At 34.2% G+C, this 17,155-nt stretch overlaps 1 protein-coding gene and 1 long non-coding RNA gene across 2 annotated transcripts; both read left to right on the forward strand.

The window, feature by feature from the left end:
* Positions 1–8,411: 8,411 nt before the first annotated feature.
* On the forward strand, positions 8,412–9,338 carry LOC120140471 (expansin-A7-like). The gene is made up of 3 exons (XM_039155458.1): positions 8,412–8,537; positions 8,633–8,948; positions 9,026–9,338. The coding sequence occupies exons 1-3, from the start codon at positions 8,420–8,422 to the stop codon at positions 9,336–9,338; spliced, it is 747 nt and encodes a 248-aa protein (XP_039011389.1). The 5' UTR covers positions 8,412–8,419.
* A 1,035-nt stretch (positions 9,339–10,373) lies between these two features.
* On the forward strand, positions 10,374–11,177 carry LOC120140459. Its single transcript, XR_005517725.1, has 3 exons — positions 10,374–10,487; positions 10,570–10,657; positions 10,868–11,177. It is a non-coding gene; the product is annotated as an uncharacterized LOC120140459 (long non-coding RNA).
* Positions 11,178–17,155: the final 5,978 nt, after the last annotated feature.

Below are 17,155 nucleotides of genomic sequence, written 5' to 3' on the forward strand. Positions count from 1 at the left end.
ATTGAAATATTTTGATTAAAATATAAACATATTTTAAATACTAGTTTATACAAGAAAAATAAAATATATCAAAAATATAAATGATTCATACATTTAAATATAAATTGAATCATTTATATTTTCTATACATCTATATTTAATAAGAAAATAAAATTATTGGGGGACTATTTTGCATGTTTTAAAAGTTGGGGACCTAAATTCAAGTGCCTAAAAAGTTCAATGACCGTTTATATAATTTACCCTAATTTTCTAATAGTGATTTAAGTTGGGGGACCATATTGCAAACGTAATAAATGTAGGGAGATTGTATTGCAAGTTTTAAAAGTTGGGGGACCTAAATACAAACTTCAGAAATATTCAGTGACTATTACTATATTTTACCCTAAAATAAATTATAATTAATTTCTTAAAAGTAAGAGTTCGTTGAAAAAAGTAAGTACAATAGTTCCCAAGGTACTCATATTAAAAGAATTAACGCGACTTTTAAATTTTTTTATATCAAATATAAATGTGATCTTTAAATCTAAAAAAAAAAAGTCAATGTCAGCATTTGACTCACCCATCTATATATATAGTATGACCTCAAAATTTAAGGTTAAATGTCACTCAAGCTAATATTTATACAACCTTTATGTCTTAGCAATATTTCGTTCGTAGGGAAAACAAATTTTATATTTGATTCTCAAAAAAGTGTAAGAGAAAATTACAAACAAAGATTTTGATAGTATTTTTAAACGTTTTATATGATGAATTTTAGTAAAAAAACTCGTAGATCCCTTATTATTTCAAATTTGACAAATTAATATTTATTATAAAATATTTTAAGAATATCATTTTAAAAAATAATAACACATGACTTATTCATTTTTTTTGGAACTGGCCTGATTTGATTAACGAAAAATATCATTGAATATTGTAATATTGACATGATAATCTATTGTACTATCACAACTGTTCACGTATAATAATGAAATAATTTTAGTAGTTAAAATATCATTTAATCCTAAAATTATTAATAAAATCTTAGAAATATTTAAAGATTTTAAAGATTTTTTTATGAATATTAAAGTATTAATTTATATATATTATGTGTTACGTAAATTTTTAATAGAAAAAGTTGAAGTAACATGCATCATGATAATAATAATAATAATAAAAATACAACTACAAAAAAAATTTGGATAAGTAAATTTATATTCATCCAAAAATAAAGCAGACTAGCTGCTACAAGTAACATAACAACACTAGACAACTAGATCAACCCCAATATATACACAATTGCCTATTTACATCATCAAGCCTATTCATGCAGCATCTTTACAACTTAACCTTCACATCCTCCTTTATTTTACTTACAATAGTATCAACTGAACGAATAAACCCTCTAAAATGCCTATGATTATGTTCTTCCCAAATGAAATACCCAAAATCAGTCTAAGCTAACTTAAGAATACACACTATGAGAGACCTTTTAAATTCACAACCATCCATCGAAATCCTTCATCCCAACAATATAGCTCCTATCGAAGCCCATAAGATTGCAAAACAGCACCCCACACTTTCCTCGCATAGGCACAATCAGAGAAGAGATGGTTTCGAGATTCCATCTCAGTACCCCACACCCCAAACACATTATCAGTAGCCATTCCAAGCCGTGCAAGTGTATCTTTTGTAGGCAATCTGTCAAGAATGACCATCCATGAAATCAAAGAAAACTTTGGGATATGAGTAGGGAACCAAACAAGGCGATGCCAGTTAACATTCTCCTTTCTGTCTCGAAAGTTTTCCCATATCCAACTGCCCTTTATTTGAATCCAATTAACATTAGAATAAAACAACCTCCTAACCTCATCTTACAATTTAAGCAGCTTACTCAGGATCCAGCTAAAGTGAGCCTTACACTCTACATTCCAATAATCCACATATCTGAAACAGTATTTATTAACCAATCAATCTATAATGAGCCTTCACCTGACTCCAACTCACCCGGGCTCCTCTAGCTGAGGTGTAATTACCTTTCCAAAAGAATCGCATACAGAGCCTCTCAATGTCCCTAATTACCCCTTTAGGGAAGATGAGCTGCTGATACATGCATCACAAGGCTCACATCAAAGGAAGAAGTAATAACTCTTCCAAATGATCCACTCGTCCAAGCATCGGAAAAGAAGATCAGAACAGAAGTAGACTTACGACGACTTTTTGAATGGTATCCTGATCTTATTTAGTCAAGATGTCTTCTGGATATACGACCGTCTGTCTCTTATCTTTGCAACGGTTCTTGAATCGTATCAATCCGATATTGGGAACTCAAGATATGGCTATTTTACTGAAGACGGTGCATGCAGAAATCCTATACGGGATTAATACTGGATTTTGTAAATATTACGAATTTTCAATATTTTATTGATTATTTGTAATATAACTTAATATAGGATGATGCATTATCTTTTAGGATTAGATTTATTATTTTATTAGGAATTAAGGTTGGGTTAAATATTATCTTTAGTTATTATCATTTTATTAGGAATTAGAGTTAAGATATGTTTAGTTTATTATTTTATTCATTAGTTATTTAGGACCTTTAGAACTCAGCCCATATATAAAGGAGGCTTCATTAAACTTTCTAATTGAAGATTTCTTTGATTAATAATACAACGATAGTTCGTTTTTGCAAGTGTTGATTGCCTTGTGCCTTCGAAGCTTCTTCTCCTTGAGTTCTTTCAAGTTCTTGTGAGGGAGATTAATCTTCACACTCCAATTTGCCTTTTAATCGCGACTAGGAGGGTTGGTTAGAGCCATATTATCGTGTTTTCCTTTTCATTGCGACTAGGAGGGCTCGATAGGACATTATCCATCGATTTTCCACATATCCATCCACGTCATCAATCATCTTTATCGTTCACCTTCATAAGGGAGATCTTTTGATTTCTTGGTTATCTTATTTTATTTGCAATTCATTATCTTTTTTATCTTGTTTTAATCTTATTTTATCTTGTTTCCAGCACCAAAAAGAAACCCTAAAGAACCCTATCTATTTCCGCCACCTTCATGATTCATCCCTTATTGTTCTTCATCGAGTCTAGATCTTTTCTAGGTTTGATTCTTCAACAAGAGCAACGTTCATTAACCCGCCACCGCTTCCCTATCAATTGGTATCAGATTTGAGTCGATTCTTGGAAAGAAGCAAGCAATCTTGTTTGTTCTTGCACACAACACCGTTAATGTACCCCAACGGAGCTAGTTCAGAGAAGATTCATCATTTTAGTTTTTTTTTTTATTTAATTTTAATTTAGATTCAAATCCTTCTTGTTAGTTTGTTATTTTTTTAAAACAACAAAAAAAAGCCAAAAAAAAGCCAAAATTTCAAAAAAAAATTGCAAACGAAGGTATTTAGGGCTGATTTTCTCCATATATCATATTCGTCTTAATTTAATCTCCAATCCAAAATTTACTTCTATCAGACTTCATTAGATCCTTCAAATACATCATTCAAGTTTTATCGGCAGATTCGGTCTAGAATATGTCGAATTTCTTGAAAATTCTACAGGAGGAATTTTGTGGTGAAAATTTCCAAATTGAAACTCCATATATTGGAGATCATTCACACAAAATATCAGAATTTTTGGAGATCAAGAACAACTTCGAACAAAACGATCAAGAAAAATAGATTGTTTGAGGACTCATCGTTCAACGAGTCTACTGGATACTACTGAAGATATTTGGTTCTGAAATTTACAGGTGGTTTCTTGACGCATATAAAGACATTCAAGAATTTTTTCCAAAATTTTGGATACCGATAACCCCCTCAAAAACGTTGCTCAAGTTGATCCAGCGTTTTCTAGGTTTTCTGGTTTGGTCTTTTTTTTCTTTGACTCTTAGTGCTTTAGGTTCTTTTGTTTTTCCCTGTTATTGTTCTTTTGCATTATCTAACACATTATCTTCCTTGTGTTAGTAGGACTAAAGATTTGCATACTTCTTCCTTCTTACATTCTCGTTCTCTTGGAGTCTAACCTTTGTTTGGCCTTAGAGCTTTTAGGTTTTTTCTTATCGCCTTTGCTAGTAATCAAACTCCGATATGAACTGTGAAAGACTACTTGGTAAAGTGAGTTTTAAAGAGTACAAGATCGACTTACTTTCCTCTCGTTGTGTTACTTTCTTGGAGTGACTTGTGAGGTTTCTTGCTTTGTTGAATTTTCTTCCTTTTATTTTTATTTACTTTAAACTTTCTTTTGAGTGTTATGATTTCAGGATGGGCGACAATAACAACAAGACACTTACGGCTATCTTAGCCACACTTACCCGACTCACGACTCAAGTTGAAAGATTTGATGAAATCGTGAGAGACGACAAAAACCACAACTGGATCTACCAAACCAGAATCCAAGACCTAACAATGTTGAACTTTTGGTACCCGAGTGAGAACAACCACGTTTTCAAGCACCCGAAATCTTTTCAAAACCAAAGTTCACGATCCCGTCTTTTAAAGGAGACAATGATCCAGACATGTACATCGAATGGGAAGGAAAAGTTGATCTCATGTTCGCATACCATGACTGCCCCCAAGCTAAACAAGTTCACCTCATCACCACACAATTCGAAGGATATGCTCGAACTTGGTGGATGCAAACAAGGAAAAAGATCCAGAACTTCCAAATTCCAACAATCACTTCTTGGACCGACCTCAAACAAACCATGAGGAACCGATTCCTACCGACACATTATACACGAGAAGTTAAACAACGACTACACCGACTTCGACAAGGTAGAAGTTCAGTTGAAGATTACTACAAGGAGATGCAGTCCTTACTCAATAGAGCTAACATAACCAAAAAAGAAGACGTCACAGTGTCAAGATTCGTCGTCGGCTTAAACTCAAACATCACTGATCTTCTTGATCTACAAGGGTACGAAAACCTTGAAGATACACTAAAGAAAACAATGACAATCGAAGCACAAATCCAAAGGAGATCTCGATTCAGTGAACATTACCAAGGTACTTCAACCTCTTACCAAGATAATCTTTTAAATCCTTCCTCATCTTCTACTCCATCTTCTCTGAAAAAGCCAAGAGATGACAAACCTGACAAGGAGAAAGAACGACCAGCAAAGAATGACACACTTCCAGTCCCTAAAGATCAAATGATAATTTGTGAGGAGGTAGGGAAAGCAAAAAAAGAAAAAGTTGAGAAAGAGGCAAAAGCAAAATAAGTCACTAGTTATAAAAGCCAAAAGAATAATGACCCATGGGAGGTGAGTGAACCTAAATGTTAGAAGAAAAGAGTGACTCAAAATATATGTGTGAGCACAAAAGAATTGAGAGAGAACCTTCTTTACAAACAACCTTTCATCCTTGTTCGCTTTAGGGAATCAATTGTTTCGATTTCTAACATTAACAAGGATTTGCCTAGTGTGTTTTCATCTCTTTTACAGGATTTTCGAGAAGTGTTAGGTGATCTACCTAATGAACTACCACTGAAAAGAGGAAAACAATGCCAAACCAATCTAATTCAAGGTTCCATCATACCTCGTCAAACATACAATCTCGAAGAAACCAAAGAGTTGGATTTGTTACAAAAAGGCTACATCCAGGAAAGACTTAGTCATGACGCCATCTTAATGACGAAACATGATTTGAACAACACTACATGCTTTATAGTTCGTGCACAGAAAATCCATGTAAATGATGAAATAGTAAAAGCAACACGAGACTGGCCCACACCATCTTCTATCGCCAAGAGTTGTCGAATATTGCTAGGTGACCCTCCTGACGGGTTACCACCTGAAAGCCCTAATCACTATGCTATATCAATGAAGAGTCATGATTTACGAGAGTCCAAAGGTAAGTATTTTATTACTCATTTTAATGACATTGTAACATACTTCTTCTCCTTCTTACAAGGTAAGGCTCGTGAAGTTGTTATCCATACTAAACACAACTCCTTTAAGTGCGTAACATATCGAGGTAAGCAAAACTCAGTAGACGATACACTACCACGAAGGTATACTCTTACCTATCAAACTCATACTACTATTCCGAGAATTGAACATATCAAAGATTTATATCACGATAACTCGGGTACTTTTGATATTTCTACCCATACTTTTAAAAGTGCTTTTAATGAGCTTTATCTTGTATATGAGTTTCCTTGCCAACTAAACAGGTTCTACAGTCCACAAAGCTCCTCCCGGGAATCATTAATTCATGAACCCCGCTTAGGAGACTTAAGGGATTACTTTAACAAACCAGTTGACATGGATTTTAAACACTCATTCTCGCCACACTCAAATAAAACCATAGAGAAATTATCTGAAATAATCATACATAAAGCCAACAGTGGCCGGCTCCATGTTGAATTTCAACCAAAACATCAGATTACAAGACTTGTATGCAAAAGAGGATTTCAAGACTTCAAGAAATCAGTTCCTACAAAGAAGAAACCTCGACTAAAACGCATAAAGACACATCACATTGATCCTGGTAAATGTTTCACAAGTTTTTTTTTCAACACATCTAAATCTCTTTCTCTTGGATTTTCAGATTCGAGGACGAATCCTTTTGAGGAGTGGGGGAATGATACATGCACCAGAGTCCATAATACATGCTTCTTTGGACTAATGTTTCTACTCGAACCCATTAGAAGAACAAAGTCTCGAAGATTCAAAACATATCTATTCGGTAAGTATAATGTGAATGAATCATTAAACGATTCTAATGTTGTTCCCTTTAATGTTTTCAGATTCAAGGTCGAATCTTTTTGAAGAAAGGGAGGATGATACATGCATCACAAGGCTCACATCAAAGGAAGAAGTAATAACTCTTCCAAATGATCCACTCGTCCAAGCATTGAAAAAGAAGATCAGAACAGAAGCAGACTTACGACGACTTTTTGAATGGTATCCTGATCTTATTTAGTCAATATGTCTTCTGTAGATACGACCGTCTGTCTCTTATCTTTGCAACGGTTCTTGAATCGTATCAATCCGATATTGGGAACTCAAGATATGGCTATTTTACTGAAGACGGTGCATGCAGAAAATCTTATACGGGATTAATACTGGATTTTGTAAATATTACGAATTTTCAATATTTTTATTGATTATTTGTAATATAACTTAATATAGGATGATGCATTATCTTTTAGGATTAGATTTATTATTTTTTATTAGGAATTAAGGTTGGGTTAAAAATATTATCTTTAGTTATTATTATTTTATTAGGAATTAGAGTTAAGATATGTTTAGTTTATTATTATTTTATTCATTAGTTATTTAGGACCTTTAGAACTCATCCCCTATATAAAGGAGGCTTCATTAAACTTTGTAATTGAAGATTTCTTTGATTAATAATACAACGAGAGTTCGTTTTTGCAAGTGCTGATTGCCTTGTGCCTTCGAAGCTTCTTCTCCTTGAGTTCTTTCAAGTTCTTGTGAGGGAGATTAATCTTCACACTCCAATTTGCCTTTTCATCGCGACTAGGAGGGTTGGTTAGAGCCATATTATCGTGTTTGCCTTTTCATTGCGACTAGGAGGGCTCGATAGGACATTATCCATCGATTTTCCACATATCAATCCACGTCATCAATCATCTTTATCGTTCACCTTCATAAGGGAGATCTTTTGATTTCTTGGTTATCTTATTTTATTTGCAATTCATTTATCTTTTCTTTATCTTGTTTTAATCTTATTTTTATCTTGTTTCCAGCACCAAAAAGAAACCCTAAAGAACCCTATCTATTGCCGCCACCTTCCCGATTCATCCCTTATTGTTCTTCATCGAGTCTAGATCTTTTCTAGGTTTTGATTCTTCAACAAGAGCAACGTTCATTAACCCGCCACCGCTTCCCTATCAGCTGCCTATTCCAATAGTTAAAAATATTGAACAAGACAGTTTTAACAAGCTGCAACCGTCCACCAAAACTTAACTTTTTATTGGACCATTGATTAAGTTTTTCTTTAATTTTTACCAACAAAACTGAGCAATACTTCTCTATAAATTTTCCGGTTACCAAAGGCACCCCAAGATACCTAACAGGAAGTTGCCCCACCTCTGAACCCATTACATTACTTGATATATTTTTAACATTTTTAATTAGTATAATCTCACAGATAGAACCTGCACGCACGTCGAGAACTATTCAAAAAATATAATATGATAAACAATATCCGTTTGAGATGATTTGAGTTTGACTTTAGAGAATTCAGCTCCATGATCGTGTAAGAAGGCATGCACTTCGGTTTTTGAATCCTTCCAGGATCCCATGGTTGGTGAGTTTGCAAACTATATATAAACGAAACATGTAAAGTCAATACACACAAGCTTTGTTCATAATTTGTTCGATAGAAGATCTCACAGGAAAAAACAGATAATTAAAAGCCATGTCTTTTTCATTGAATTCATGGAACTTTGGGGTTGTTCTTATGGCTCTAACAGCACTGGCAATCTTCGGCAAACCCTGTTTAGCTGCGTACCGGCCGAGCCCTTGGGCGCTGGCTCATGCCACCTTTTACGGGGACGAAACCGCCTCCGAGACTATGGGTAAGTATAGTTTATACTTTATACACATTCATATTTAGATACGAGTATGAGAATATATAATGTTTCCTGGTAGTTAATGGCGTTTTTTTCTGCAGGGGGAGCTTGTGGCTATGGGAATTTGTTTAGCAGTGGTTATGGTACGGACACGGCTGCACTGAGCACGACGTTGTTCAACAACGGGTTCGCCTGCGGGACTTGTTATCAGATAAAGTGTGTGCAGTCGAAGTGGTGCTACCCCACGGTTAAATTCACCACCGTCACGGCGACCAACCTCTGCCCTCCGAATTGGGCCGAGGATTCCAACGACGGTGGGTGGTGCAACCCTCCTAGAGTCCACTTCGACATGTCGAAGCCCGCTTTCATGAAAATTGCTCAGTGGAAGGCCGGCATTGTCCCCGTCATGTACCGAAGGTATGTTTTCGAATAGCGATAGTTATGTGAAAGTTAATATCGTTGTTTTATGATTAATGGATTTGAATTTCTCGCAGGGTACCATGTGTAACGAAAGGGGGGCTCCGATTTAAGTTCCAAGGAAACGGGTACTGGTTGTTGGTGTATGTGATGAACGTAGGCGGCGGCGGCGACATTGCAAAAATGTGGATTAAAGGAAGCAAAACAGGGTGGATTAGCATGAGCCATAACTGGGGAGCTTCATATCAAGCATTTGCAACTCTTAGAGGCCAATCTCTTTCTTTCAAGATCACCTCATACACAACCAAGGAGACTATCATATGTTGGAATGTTGCACCTGCAAACTGGAATTTAGGTCTGACTTACAGCACAAATATGAACTTCCATTAATCCGAAATAAAGATCCGATTTTCGATCTGGCTCGACCTATGAACATTTTCATTTCGCATTAGCCTTTTCTAGTTCTCTCTTTTCCTTTGAGAACTTTTGTTTGTACTTCTTGGAGCCTAGGCAAACCATGTGCATCTTCATGGTTCAATCGGTGTGAATAACGGCCAAGAGAATTATAATTCTCTGAGAGCCGTCGATTAAAACAATTGTATATTTGAACTTTTTTTCAATGATCATCCAGTTCCAACTGGTATCCAAGGCCCTAAAGATTTAATTTTTCACAAGCTTCTGGTCCATCAAGCTATGGGCTAAGTCTAAACCAGCTAGTTAATTGGCAATGGGTTCCGAGAAACATGGAGGAAGCTTGCCTGAACCAGAAGCAAAAACAACCCATACAAGAGTTTTTGCCTGCAACTTGGATTGAAATCTCGATCGTCTTTTGATTCACATTTTTGTAGAAACATAAAACTTTCAATGATCAAATTGTTTGGAAAACAAAAATGTCAGCGATTGCTTCTTCTTCTTTGCCTTCTTTTGTATGTGAATCGAAGGAAGAAGAAGCAGTGAAAGCAAGACAACAGCAAAAGCAAGAGGTAATCAAAGAGTGCACGTACAAGACTAAGGCCATCCAGTTCTTAGGTCGTACTACGCCTATTATTCTCCAAAACGACAATGGACCTTGCCCTCTCCTCGCCATCTGAAACTCTCCATCGCCTCTTCTTACATTTCTGGGTTTTAAATTTTGATTTATTTCCTTATCATTGTATTGATTTGAATTATGAAGACGATAAATTTTCTAATTGTTCGATGTTATGATAGGCAATGTTCTCCTTTTAAGCAACAATATGAACCTTAGTTCCGATACAGCCGAAGTTTCACGGGAGAAACTACTTTCATTGGTGGCTGAGCGTGTCATTGATTCGAACAGTAATGTTGACGTAATTTCTTACCCTTTTCATGCTTAGCCTCGTTTTTCTTGTTGCACTGGGATAGTTTGTTTGATAGTGATGAATCATGAATCCTTTCGTTGTTGGCAATGTAGAATAAAGATGCCGGATATGTCGAAAAGCAACTGTTGAATATAGCGGATGCGATCGATTTACTCCCGCGTCTTGCTAGCAGGATTGATGTGAATATCAAATTCAGGAGGTTAGCCTTTTCATTTCTTTCTCTCTTTATGTTTTGACGAATCGGTTACGGTTCTGTATTGAATCATGTGTACAACATACAGAACAGATGATTTCGAGTTCACTTCCGAGTGTGCCATATTCGATCTGCTTGACATTCCTCTCTATCATGGTTGGATAGTTGATCCCCAGGTACTCTCAAGCTAATAAGAATTGTGTTTTTATGTGCTTTCATTGTCTTTGTTGATTGTATGATTGTTGTACGCAATGCATTTTCTATGGCTCGATGGGGTGCGGATTGTGTCGTTGTGTTAATCCTGCCGAGCTCCTCATGTAACCCGTGGAAGCTTGTTATGTGCATAGGGAATTTTATGGTTTGTTTTCATGGTGCACATGTGCCAGGACTATGAAACTGCTTGTGCCATCGGGTCGAAATCCTATAATGCGATCATGGAAAAGCTTGTTGCTTTGGAAGCACGGAATATGGAGGCTTCACATAAAAATAAGCCCGGAGATTGTGTGGATTTTGCTGCTGCAACAACTGCCACTCTGGGAGTTCCCTCTCCTGGCCTCTTGAAATCCAAATCTTTTGACGATTCTCCTCGTTCTGTTTCTGATCGGAAATTAAGAAAAGGGGATCTCGATGAGGAAGCAGAGTTATTGAGAGTCGTGAAATTATCGGAGGCTGACTCACAAACCTTAGTTGGTGTTGGAAATCCGATCCCGCAGCGGATGGAACCTTCCTTATCAGAAAATGGGCACTTACTTGAGCAATGATGGTGGAAGTAAGACACATTTAGAGACCCTCGAAAGGGAAGAGTCCTCGAAGATTGATGTGATTATTCAGGATGAGTTATCTTGTTTTAAACCAGGAGAATTAACTCTTCCGAATGATGTGGTCAAGAAGAGTGATGTCATGACACCGTTGGTTAACGGGAGTATTGCTTCTATGGGGGGAAAGAACACTGACGTTCCCCGAGCGATTGAAAAATTTGAGATTCAATTCGCTTCTGCAACTAATGCCGGTGACATTCCAGATTATGTGAATGGGTGTGACATGACAAAAGCATCATCCGTGTCTTTACAAAATGCTGATTCAGATTCTTCTAGTGGCAGAATACACAATCGAAATGTGCCTGGAAGCGAACCTATATATGAAGGCAAAGAAAGCATGGTGGATTCTGCAACCACACCACATGAACACCGGGAGCCTTTATTTGAAGGCGAGACAACTCTCGCAAAACAATCTAACAAAAGAGCTGTAGAAGACTGCAATGTAAGGTCTAAATATGAAATCACTCCACAACAAGGTTAGTAACGCATCTATTCCAGCTCCATTCTTCGTTTCCTTTTCTATTCTCTTGTTGCTTGCTGCTTAAGATTTGTTATAAAGGAAAATTAATGTGTTGTGCTATATGTAATGTCTACTGCTATTCAGGAGAATTGATTGGAAACTTCTTGAAGAACAATTGACTATTCATATATTTTGAATTCTTTTTTATTAAAAAATTAGATGTTGATCTACTGATAAGAATATGACAAAATTATATTTTAATGATATTCATCGGCACCGTAGTTGTTTTTCAAGTACTACTTCAAGAACATAATGTTTCAAGTTGTTGAACTATATTTTGATATATCAATTTAAGGCAAAAATGTTTTTGGACTTGGATTGAATTTATTCAAAGTTTTCAAAAATAATTTAAAGTCATTAAAGCTTGGAATTGAGCACAAAACGATTTTATGGACAAGTAGTACCGATACTGTTCTTACAGTATCAATACCAATTGAATAAATATCGATATTGTTCATATGGTACCGATACCAAAGGTAAGAGAAGTATCGATACTCACTAGGTAGTACCGATAGTACCAGCTTTGCTCAAATTCCAGAATACAAAAAAAATACTAATACCCAAAGGGGTACCGATACTACTATGTATAGTAGTATCGATAACATAAGGCCCCAACGGCTAGTAACGACTAGTTGAATTTAAATATAACAAAGGTAGTATCAATACTCCTTGGTCTGGGCAACTTTATTTTGCACGACAATTGATCCCAAACGGCTCCAAACAACCTCCAACAGCTAGAAACGACTACAACAATATTCCAACATATAAATACAAGTTGAGGACACTTGAACAAGTGTTAAAAACACTTATCCAAACAATCAAACATAAGAGAAGAGTTTTCCAATCTTATTTTCATTTCTCTTGTAAATATTAGTGTTTTAGTGAGGTCAATTCTTTGTAAACACCTACATTTGAGAGGTTTATTTGTTTACTTCTTTTATCCTTTTGTAAATGGGTTTTGGTTCTATCTTAGCCAATTCAAAAGTTAGGGAGTTGTAAAGGTTACTCTTGATCCTTTAAAAAGAAAGAACAAATTAGTGGATTTGTTAGAAAATCCTTAGTGAGAAGCTAAGGTAGTGGATGTAGACTTTGTTGAGAAGTCGAACAACTATAAATCCTTGTGTTCATTGGCTTGTGTTTTTCTCTCCTTACTCCCTAAACAAATTTTATCTTTTCAACCCTCTTTGCACATTTTTCGATTGTATGATTTGAGTCTCTTCGATCTTAACAATTGGTATCAAAGTTTGACTCATTAGAAGTTTTAACCACCTTGAGACGATCCTCGAAGAAGCTCTACCGATTCCCGACTCAATCGACAAATAAATGGCTTCAACCTCCGGTGCCTACTATATTAAAAATTCACAACCGGTCAACAAGTCACATTTTTTCAATGGAGTAAATTATGCTTATTGGAAGAATAGGATGAAGCTCTTCAATCAAGCCAAAGATTTAGGAGCTTGGAACTCTATCATGAAAGACTACACCATTCCAACCGGTGAGATGGACGATTGGAGTGATGGAGAGAAGAATAAGTTTCAACTTAATGCTAAGGTTATGCACATTCTCTTTTGTGTATTAGGCCTGAATGAATATGAAAGAGTTTCCTATTGTTCCAATGCCAAGGAGATATGAGATAAGCTCCAAGTCACTCATAAATGAACCGATGAAGTGAGCGAAACCAATATAAGTCTTCTCAACCATAGCTACGAGAATTTTAAGATGAAACCCATCAAAGCTATGACAGATAGATTTTTCGTGATTGTCAATGGCTTAAAGGGATTTAGAGAAGTAATCTTCAATGAGAAGCTTGTAAGAAAGATGATATACTCTCTTCCAAAGTATTGGCAATCGAAGAATACGACGATTATCGAAGCTAGAGACCTAAAGTCTCTCACTCTCGACAAGTTGATTGGTTCTCTTCTCACTCATGAGTTGATAATGAAAGAAGAGAAAGATGATGAAGAAAAGAATGTCAAGAAGAAAGAAGAAAAGAAAAAAGGAGGTAGGCGTTACCTTCAAGTCCACCAATGAGAGATATCAAGATTCAAGTGAAGAGGTGGATGAAGACAGTGATGAAAAAGAGATGGCCAAACTCTTCAAAAGGTTCAAGAGATTCATGTCTTCCAAGGAAGTGAAGCATGAATCAACCAAGAAGAAGGGTCCTCCAGTGTGCTTCAATTGTCAAAGAAATGGGCATGTCAAGTATGAATACCCTCTCCTAAAGAAGAATGAATCATCAAAGAAAAAGGAATTTGTAGCGGCTTGGAGTGATGAAGATGAAGTAGCCAACCTATGTCTCATGGCCATCAAAGAAGATTCCGAGGTATCTTCTAACTCAAATGATTTAAATTCACGTTCTTTTGATGAGTTACAAGATGCTTATAATGAGTTTTATTTGGAATTTAAAACCATGAATTCCAAATATAAGAAATTAATTTCAAAACTCAAAGTTGAAAATGATTTGGTTTTGAAAGCAAAAGTTGACTTTAAGAATCAAAATAAAAATTTGAAAAATGATTTAGAGTTTTCAAAAGTCAAAATCAATTATTTAGAAAAAGAAAATTTTGATTTGAGAGTTAACCTTAAGAGCTTAACAAAAGAAAAAAAATTAATTTCTCAAAACAACTCATTATGTTTAAAAATGGAAAAATGCTCACATTGACATTTCCATGGTCATATGGAACATGTTTGTCCTATAAAAATCTTTTAAAATTAGACAAGTATGGGTTCCTAAGGGAACAAGGGGCATTGAAACTAACGTCCAAAGATCCAAAGCAATTTGGATACCAAAATTCAAATAAATATCTCTTGTAGGTGTGTAGGAGCAATGATGATGAAAGTGAATAAATTGAGATGCTCTAGCCACACTTGAAAAGGAATGTGTAACCTCTAAGCTTAATGCTTTTGATTTTGATTATTTGGTTACTCGTTTAGTTTTAAGCATGCATGAGTTTTAATCTTAAATGACTATGTTTTGTTTTTCATCTCATATATGTTGAAAAAGTTTTTTGATGAACATTTTAAATTTTTTAATGATTTTAGTTCATTATAATGAATTTTGATCAAAATTGATTTTCAATGCAAATGATATCTTTCTAACAATTGATATCAAATTTTCAAATGCTTTGTTTTTACAAATTTTAAATTTTTAACCTAAATTTAAATGTTTATGCATGTGTTTTAAGTGTTAAAGATGTATTTCTAACAATTGATATCAAATTTTTAAATTGCATAACATTTTTTTAAAAGTTTTATGCATATGCACTTAATTTAAAATATTGGTATTTCATAAAGTATTTTAGACTTGGATATATTGAATTTCAAGTGCTACTAACATGTTTGTTATTCTTTGATTGAAAATCAATTTATTTAAGTGTCAAGATTTTAAAGTTAATTTTGTTTTGAATGCACTTTTTGAGAGAGAGTTTTGATTTTTTTAAATGCTTTTAATGCTAGTTTTTACAACTTACTCTCCAAAATTATTTTTAAACTTTAAAGTTGAATTATTTTTTATCTAACAAAAAGGGAGAGAAATATGGTTTGAAAAATTCAAATTTCTTAATGAAAGAGGGGAGCTAAATATTCAAATTTCTTAATGAAAAAGGAGGAGATGAACATTTTCATATATTTTCAACAATTGACATCTTTTTCATTAAATATTTAATTAAGGGGAAATTTTGTCAAAAACAATTTTTCAAATGTTTTGTTATATCAAAAAGGGAAGATTGTTGAACTATATTTTGATATAACAATTTAAGGCAAAATGTTTTTGGACTTGAATTGAATTTATTCAAAGTTTTTCAAATTTTTCAAAAATAATTCAAAGTCCTTAGCTTGGAGTTGAGCACAAAACGTTTTTCTGGACAAGTAGTATCAATATTGTTCTTATAGTATCGATATCAATTGAACAAGTATCGATATTGTTCATATGGTACCGATACCAAAGGTAAGAGAAGTATCAATACTCACTAGGTAGTGTCGATACTACAAGTTTTGCTTAAATTTCAGAATGCAAAAATGGTACCGATACCCAAAGGGGTACTAATACTACTCTGTATAGTAATATCAATATCATAAGGCCCCAACAGCTAGTAACGGCTAGTTGAATTTAAATATAACAAAGGTAGTATTGATACTCCCTTTAAGAGTACTGATACTCCTTGGTCTGAGCAATTTTATTTTGCGCGAAAATTGATCCCCAACGGCTCCAACGGCCACAACAACATTCTAACATATAAATATAAGTTGAGGATACTTGAAGAAGTGTTAGAAACAACTATTCAAACAATCAAACACAAGAGAATAGTTTTCCAATCTTATTTTCATTTCTCTTGTAAATATTAGTGTTTTAGTGAACTTATTTTTTTTGTAAACACCTACCTTTGAGAGGTTTATTTGTTTACATCTTTTATCCTTTTGTAAAGAGGTTTTTGTTCTATCTTAGCCAATTCAAAAGATATGGAGTTGTAAATGTTACTCTTGATCCTTGAAAAAGAAAGAACAAATTAGTAGATTTGTTAGAAAATCCTTAGTAAGGAGCTAAGGTAGTGGATGTAAATTTGATTGAGAAGTCGAATCATTATAAATCCATGTGTTCATTGTCTTATCTTTTTCTCTGCTTACTCCTTAAACAAATTTTATATTTTCAACCCCTTTGCACATTTTTCGGTTGTGTAATTTGAGTCTCTTCGATCCTAACACAAGTATTGCTTCAACGAAATAATGTCATTGTATTATATTTTGTCATATCTTAATGAGTAGATTAATGTCAAATTCAGACGGTCGTCAAATAAGTTTAGAATATATAAATAATCAAATATTATTTTGTAATTTTTAATAGTTAGAGAATTTAATAAAATAACGTATTATAATCGAAGAATAATTTTATAAGTTTTAATAATCGAACAACTCAACAAAACAACATCTTATAATCAATGATCATTTGTGTACTAATTTCAATTATACGTTAACGAGTTTAATTCTTTATTGAAAAAGATGGTGAGAGTAATGTACTGATATGTCTCGGATGAATCTTCAACAATTAGATGTTTTTATCTAAAAAAATGATAAAGATATACAATGAGCAGATTTTGTAGATTTTAAGTATTTTTCTTAATTTTCAACTCATACATGTTTACTTCTTTAACAATTTTTTGTCTCAAAATTCATGTTTTCTAAGGTTTTATTATTTCATTTTAGGTATAATGTCAACAATACTCATAATATTTAATTAAATAATCATTTTAATTTATATTATTTTGAGTATTTTAATATTTAATATTTTATTTTATAATAAAAATATCTCTAACGTTTAATTAAATAATCACTGTAACTCT

The sequence above is a fragment of the Hibiscus syriacus genome, unplaced genomic scaffold (genome assembly GCF_006381635.1).
Source record: "Hibiscus syriacus cultivar Baekdansim isolate YM2019G1 unplaced genomic scaffold, ASM638163v2 tig00110785_pilon, whole genome shotgun sequence".
Taxonomy (NCBI): Eukaryota; Viridiplantae; Streptophyta; class Magnoliopsida; order Malvales; family Malvaceae; genus Hibiscus; species Hibiscus syriacus.

Excerpts from the sequence above, each read along its gene's own strand:
- LOC120140471 (XM_039155458.1), top strand. The coding sequence starts at position 8,420 with ATGGCTCTAACAGCACTGGCAATCTTCGGCAAACCCTGTTTAGCTGCG. Across the intron at positions 8,538-8,632 it reads AACCGCCTCCGAGACTATGG|GGGGAGCTTGTGGCTATGGG; the intron begins GTAAGTATAGTT and ends TTTTTTCTGCAG. Across the intron at positions 8,949-9,025 it reads GTCCCCGTCATGTACCGAAG|GGTACCATGTGTAACGAAAG; the intron begins GTATGTTTTCGA and ends AATTTCTCGCAG.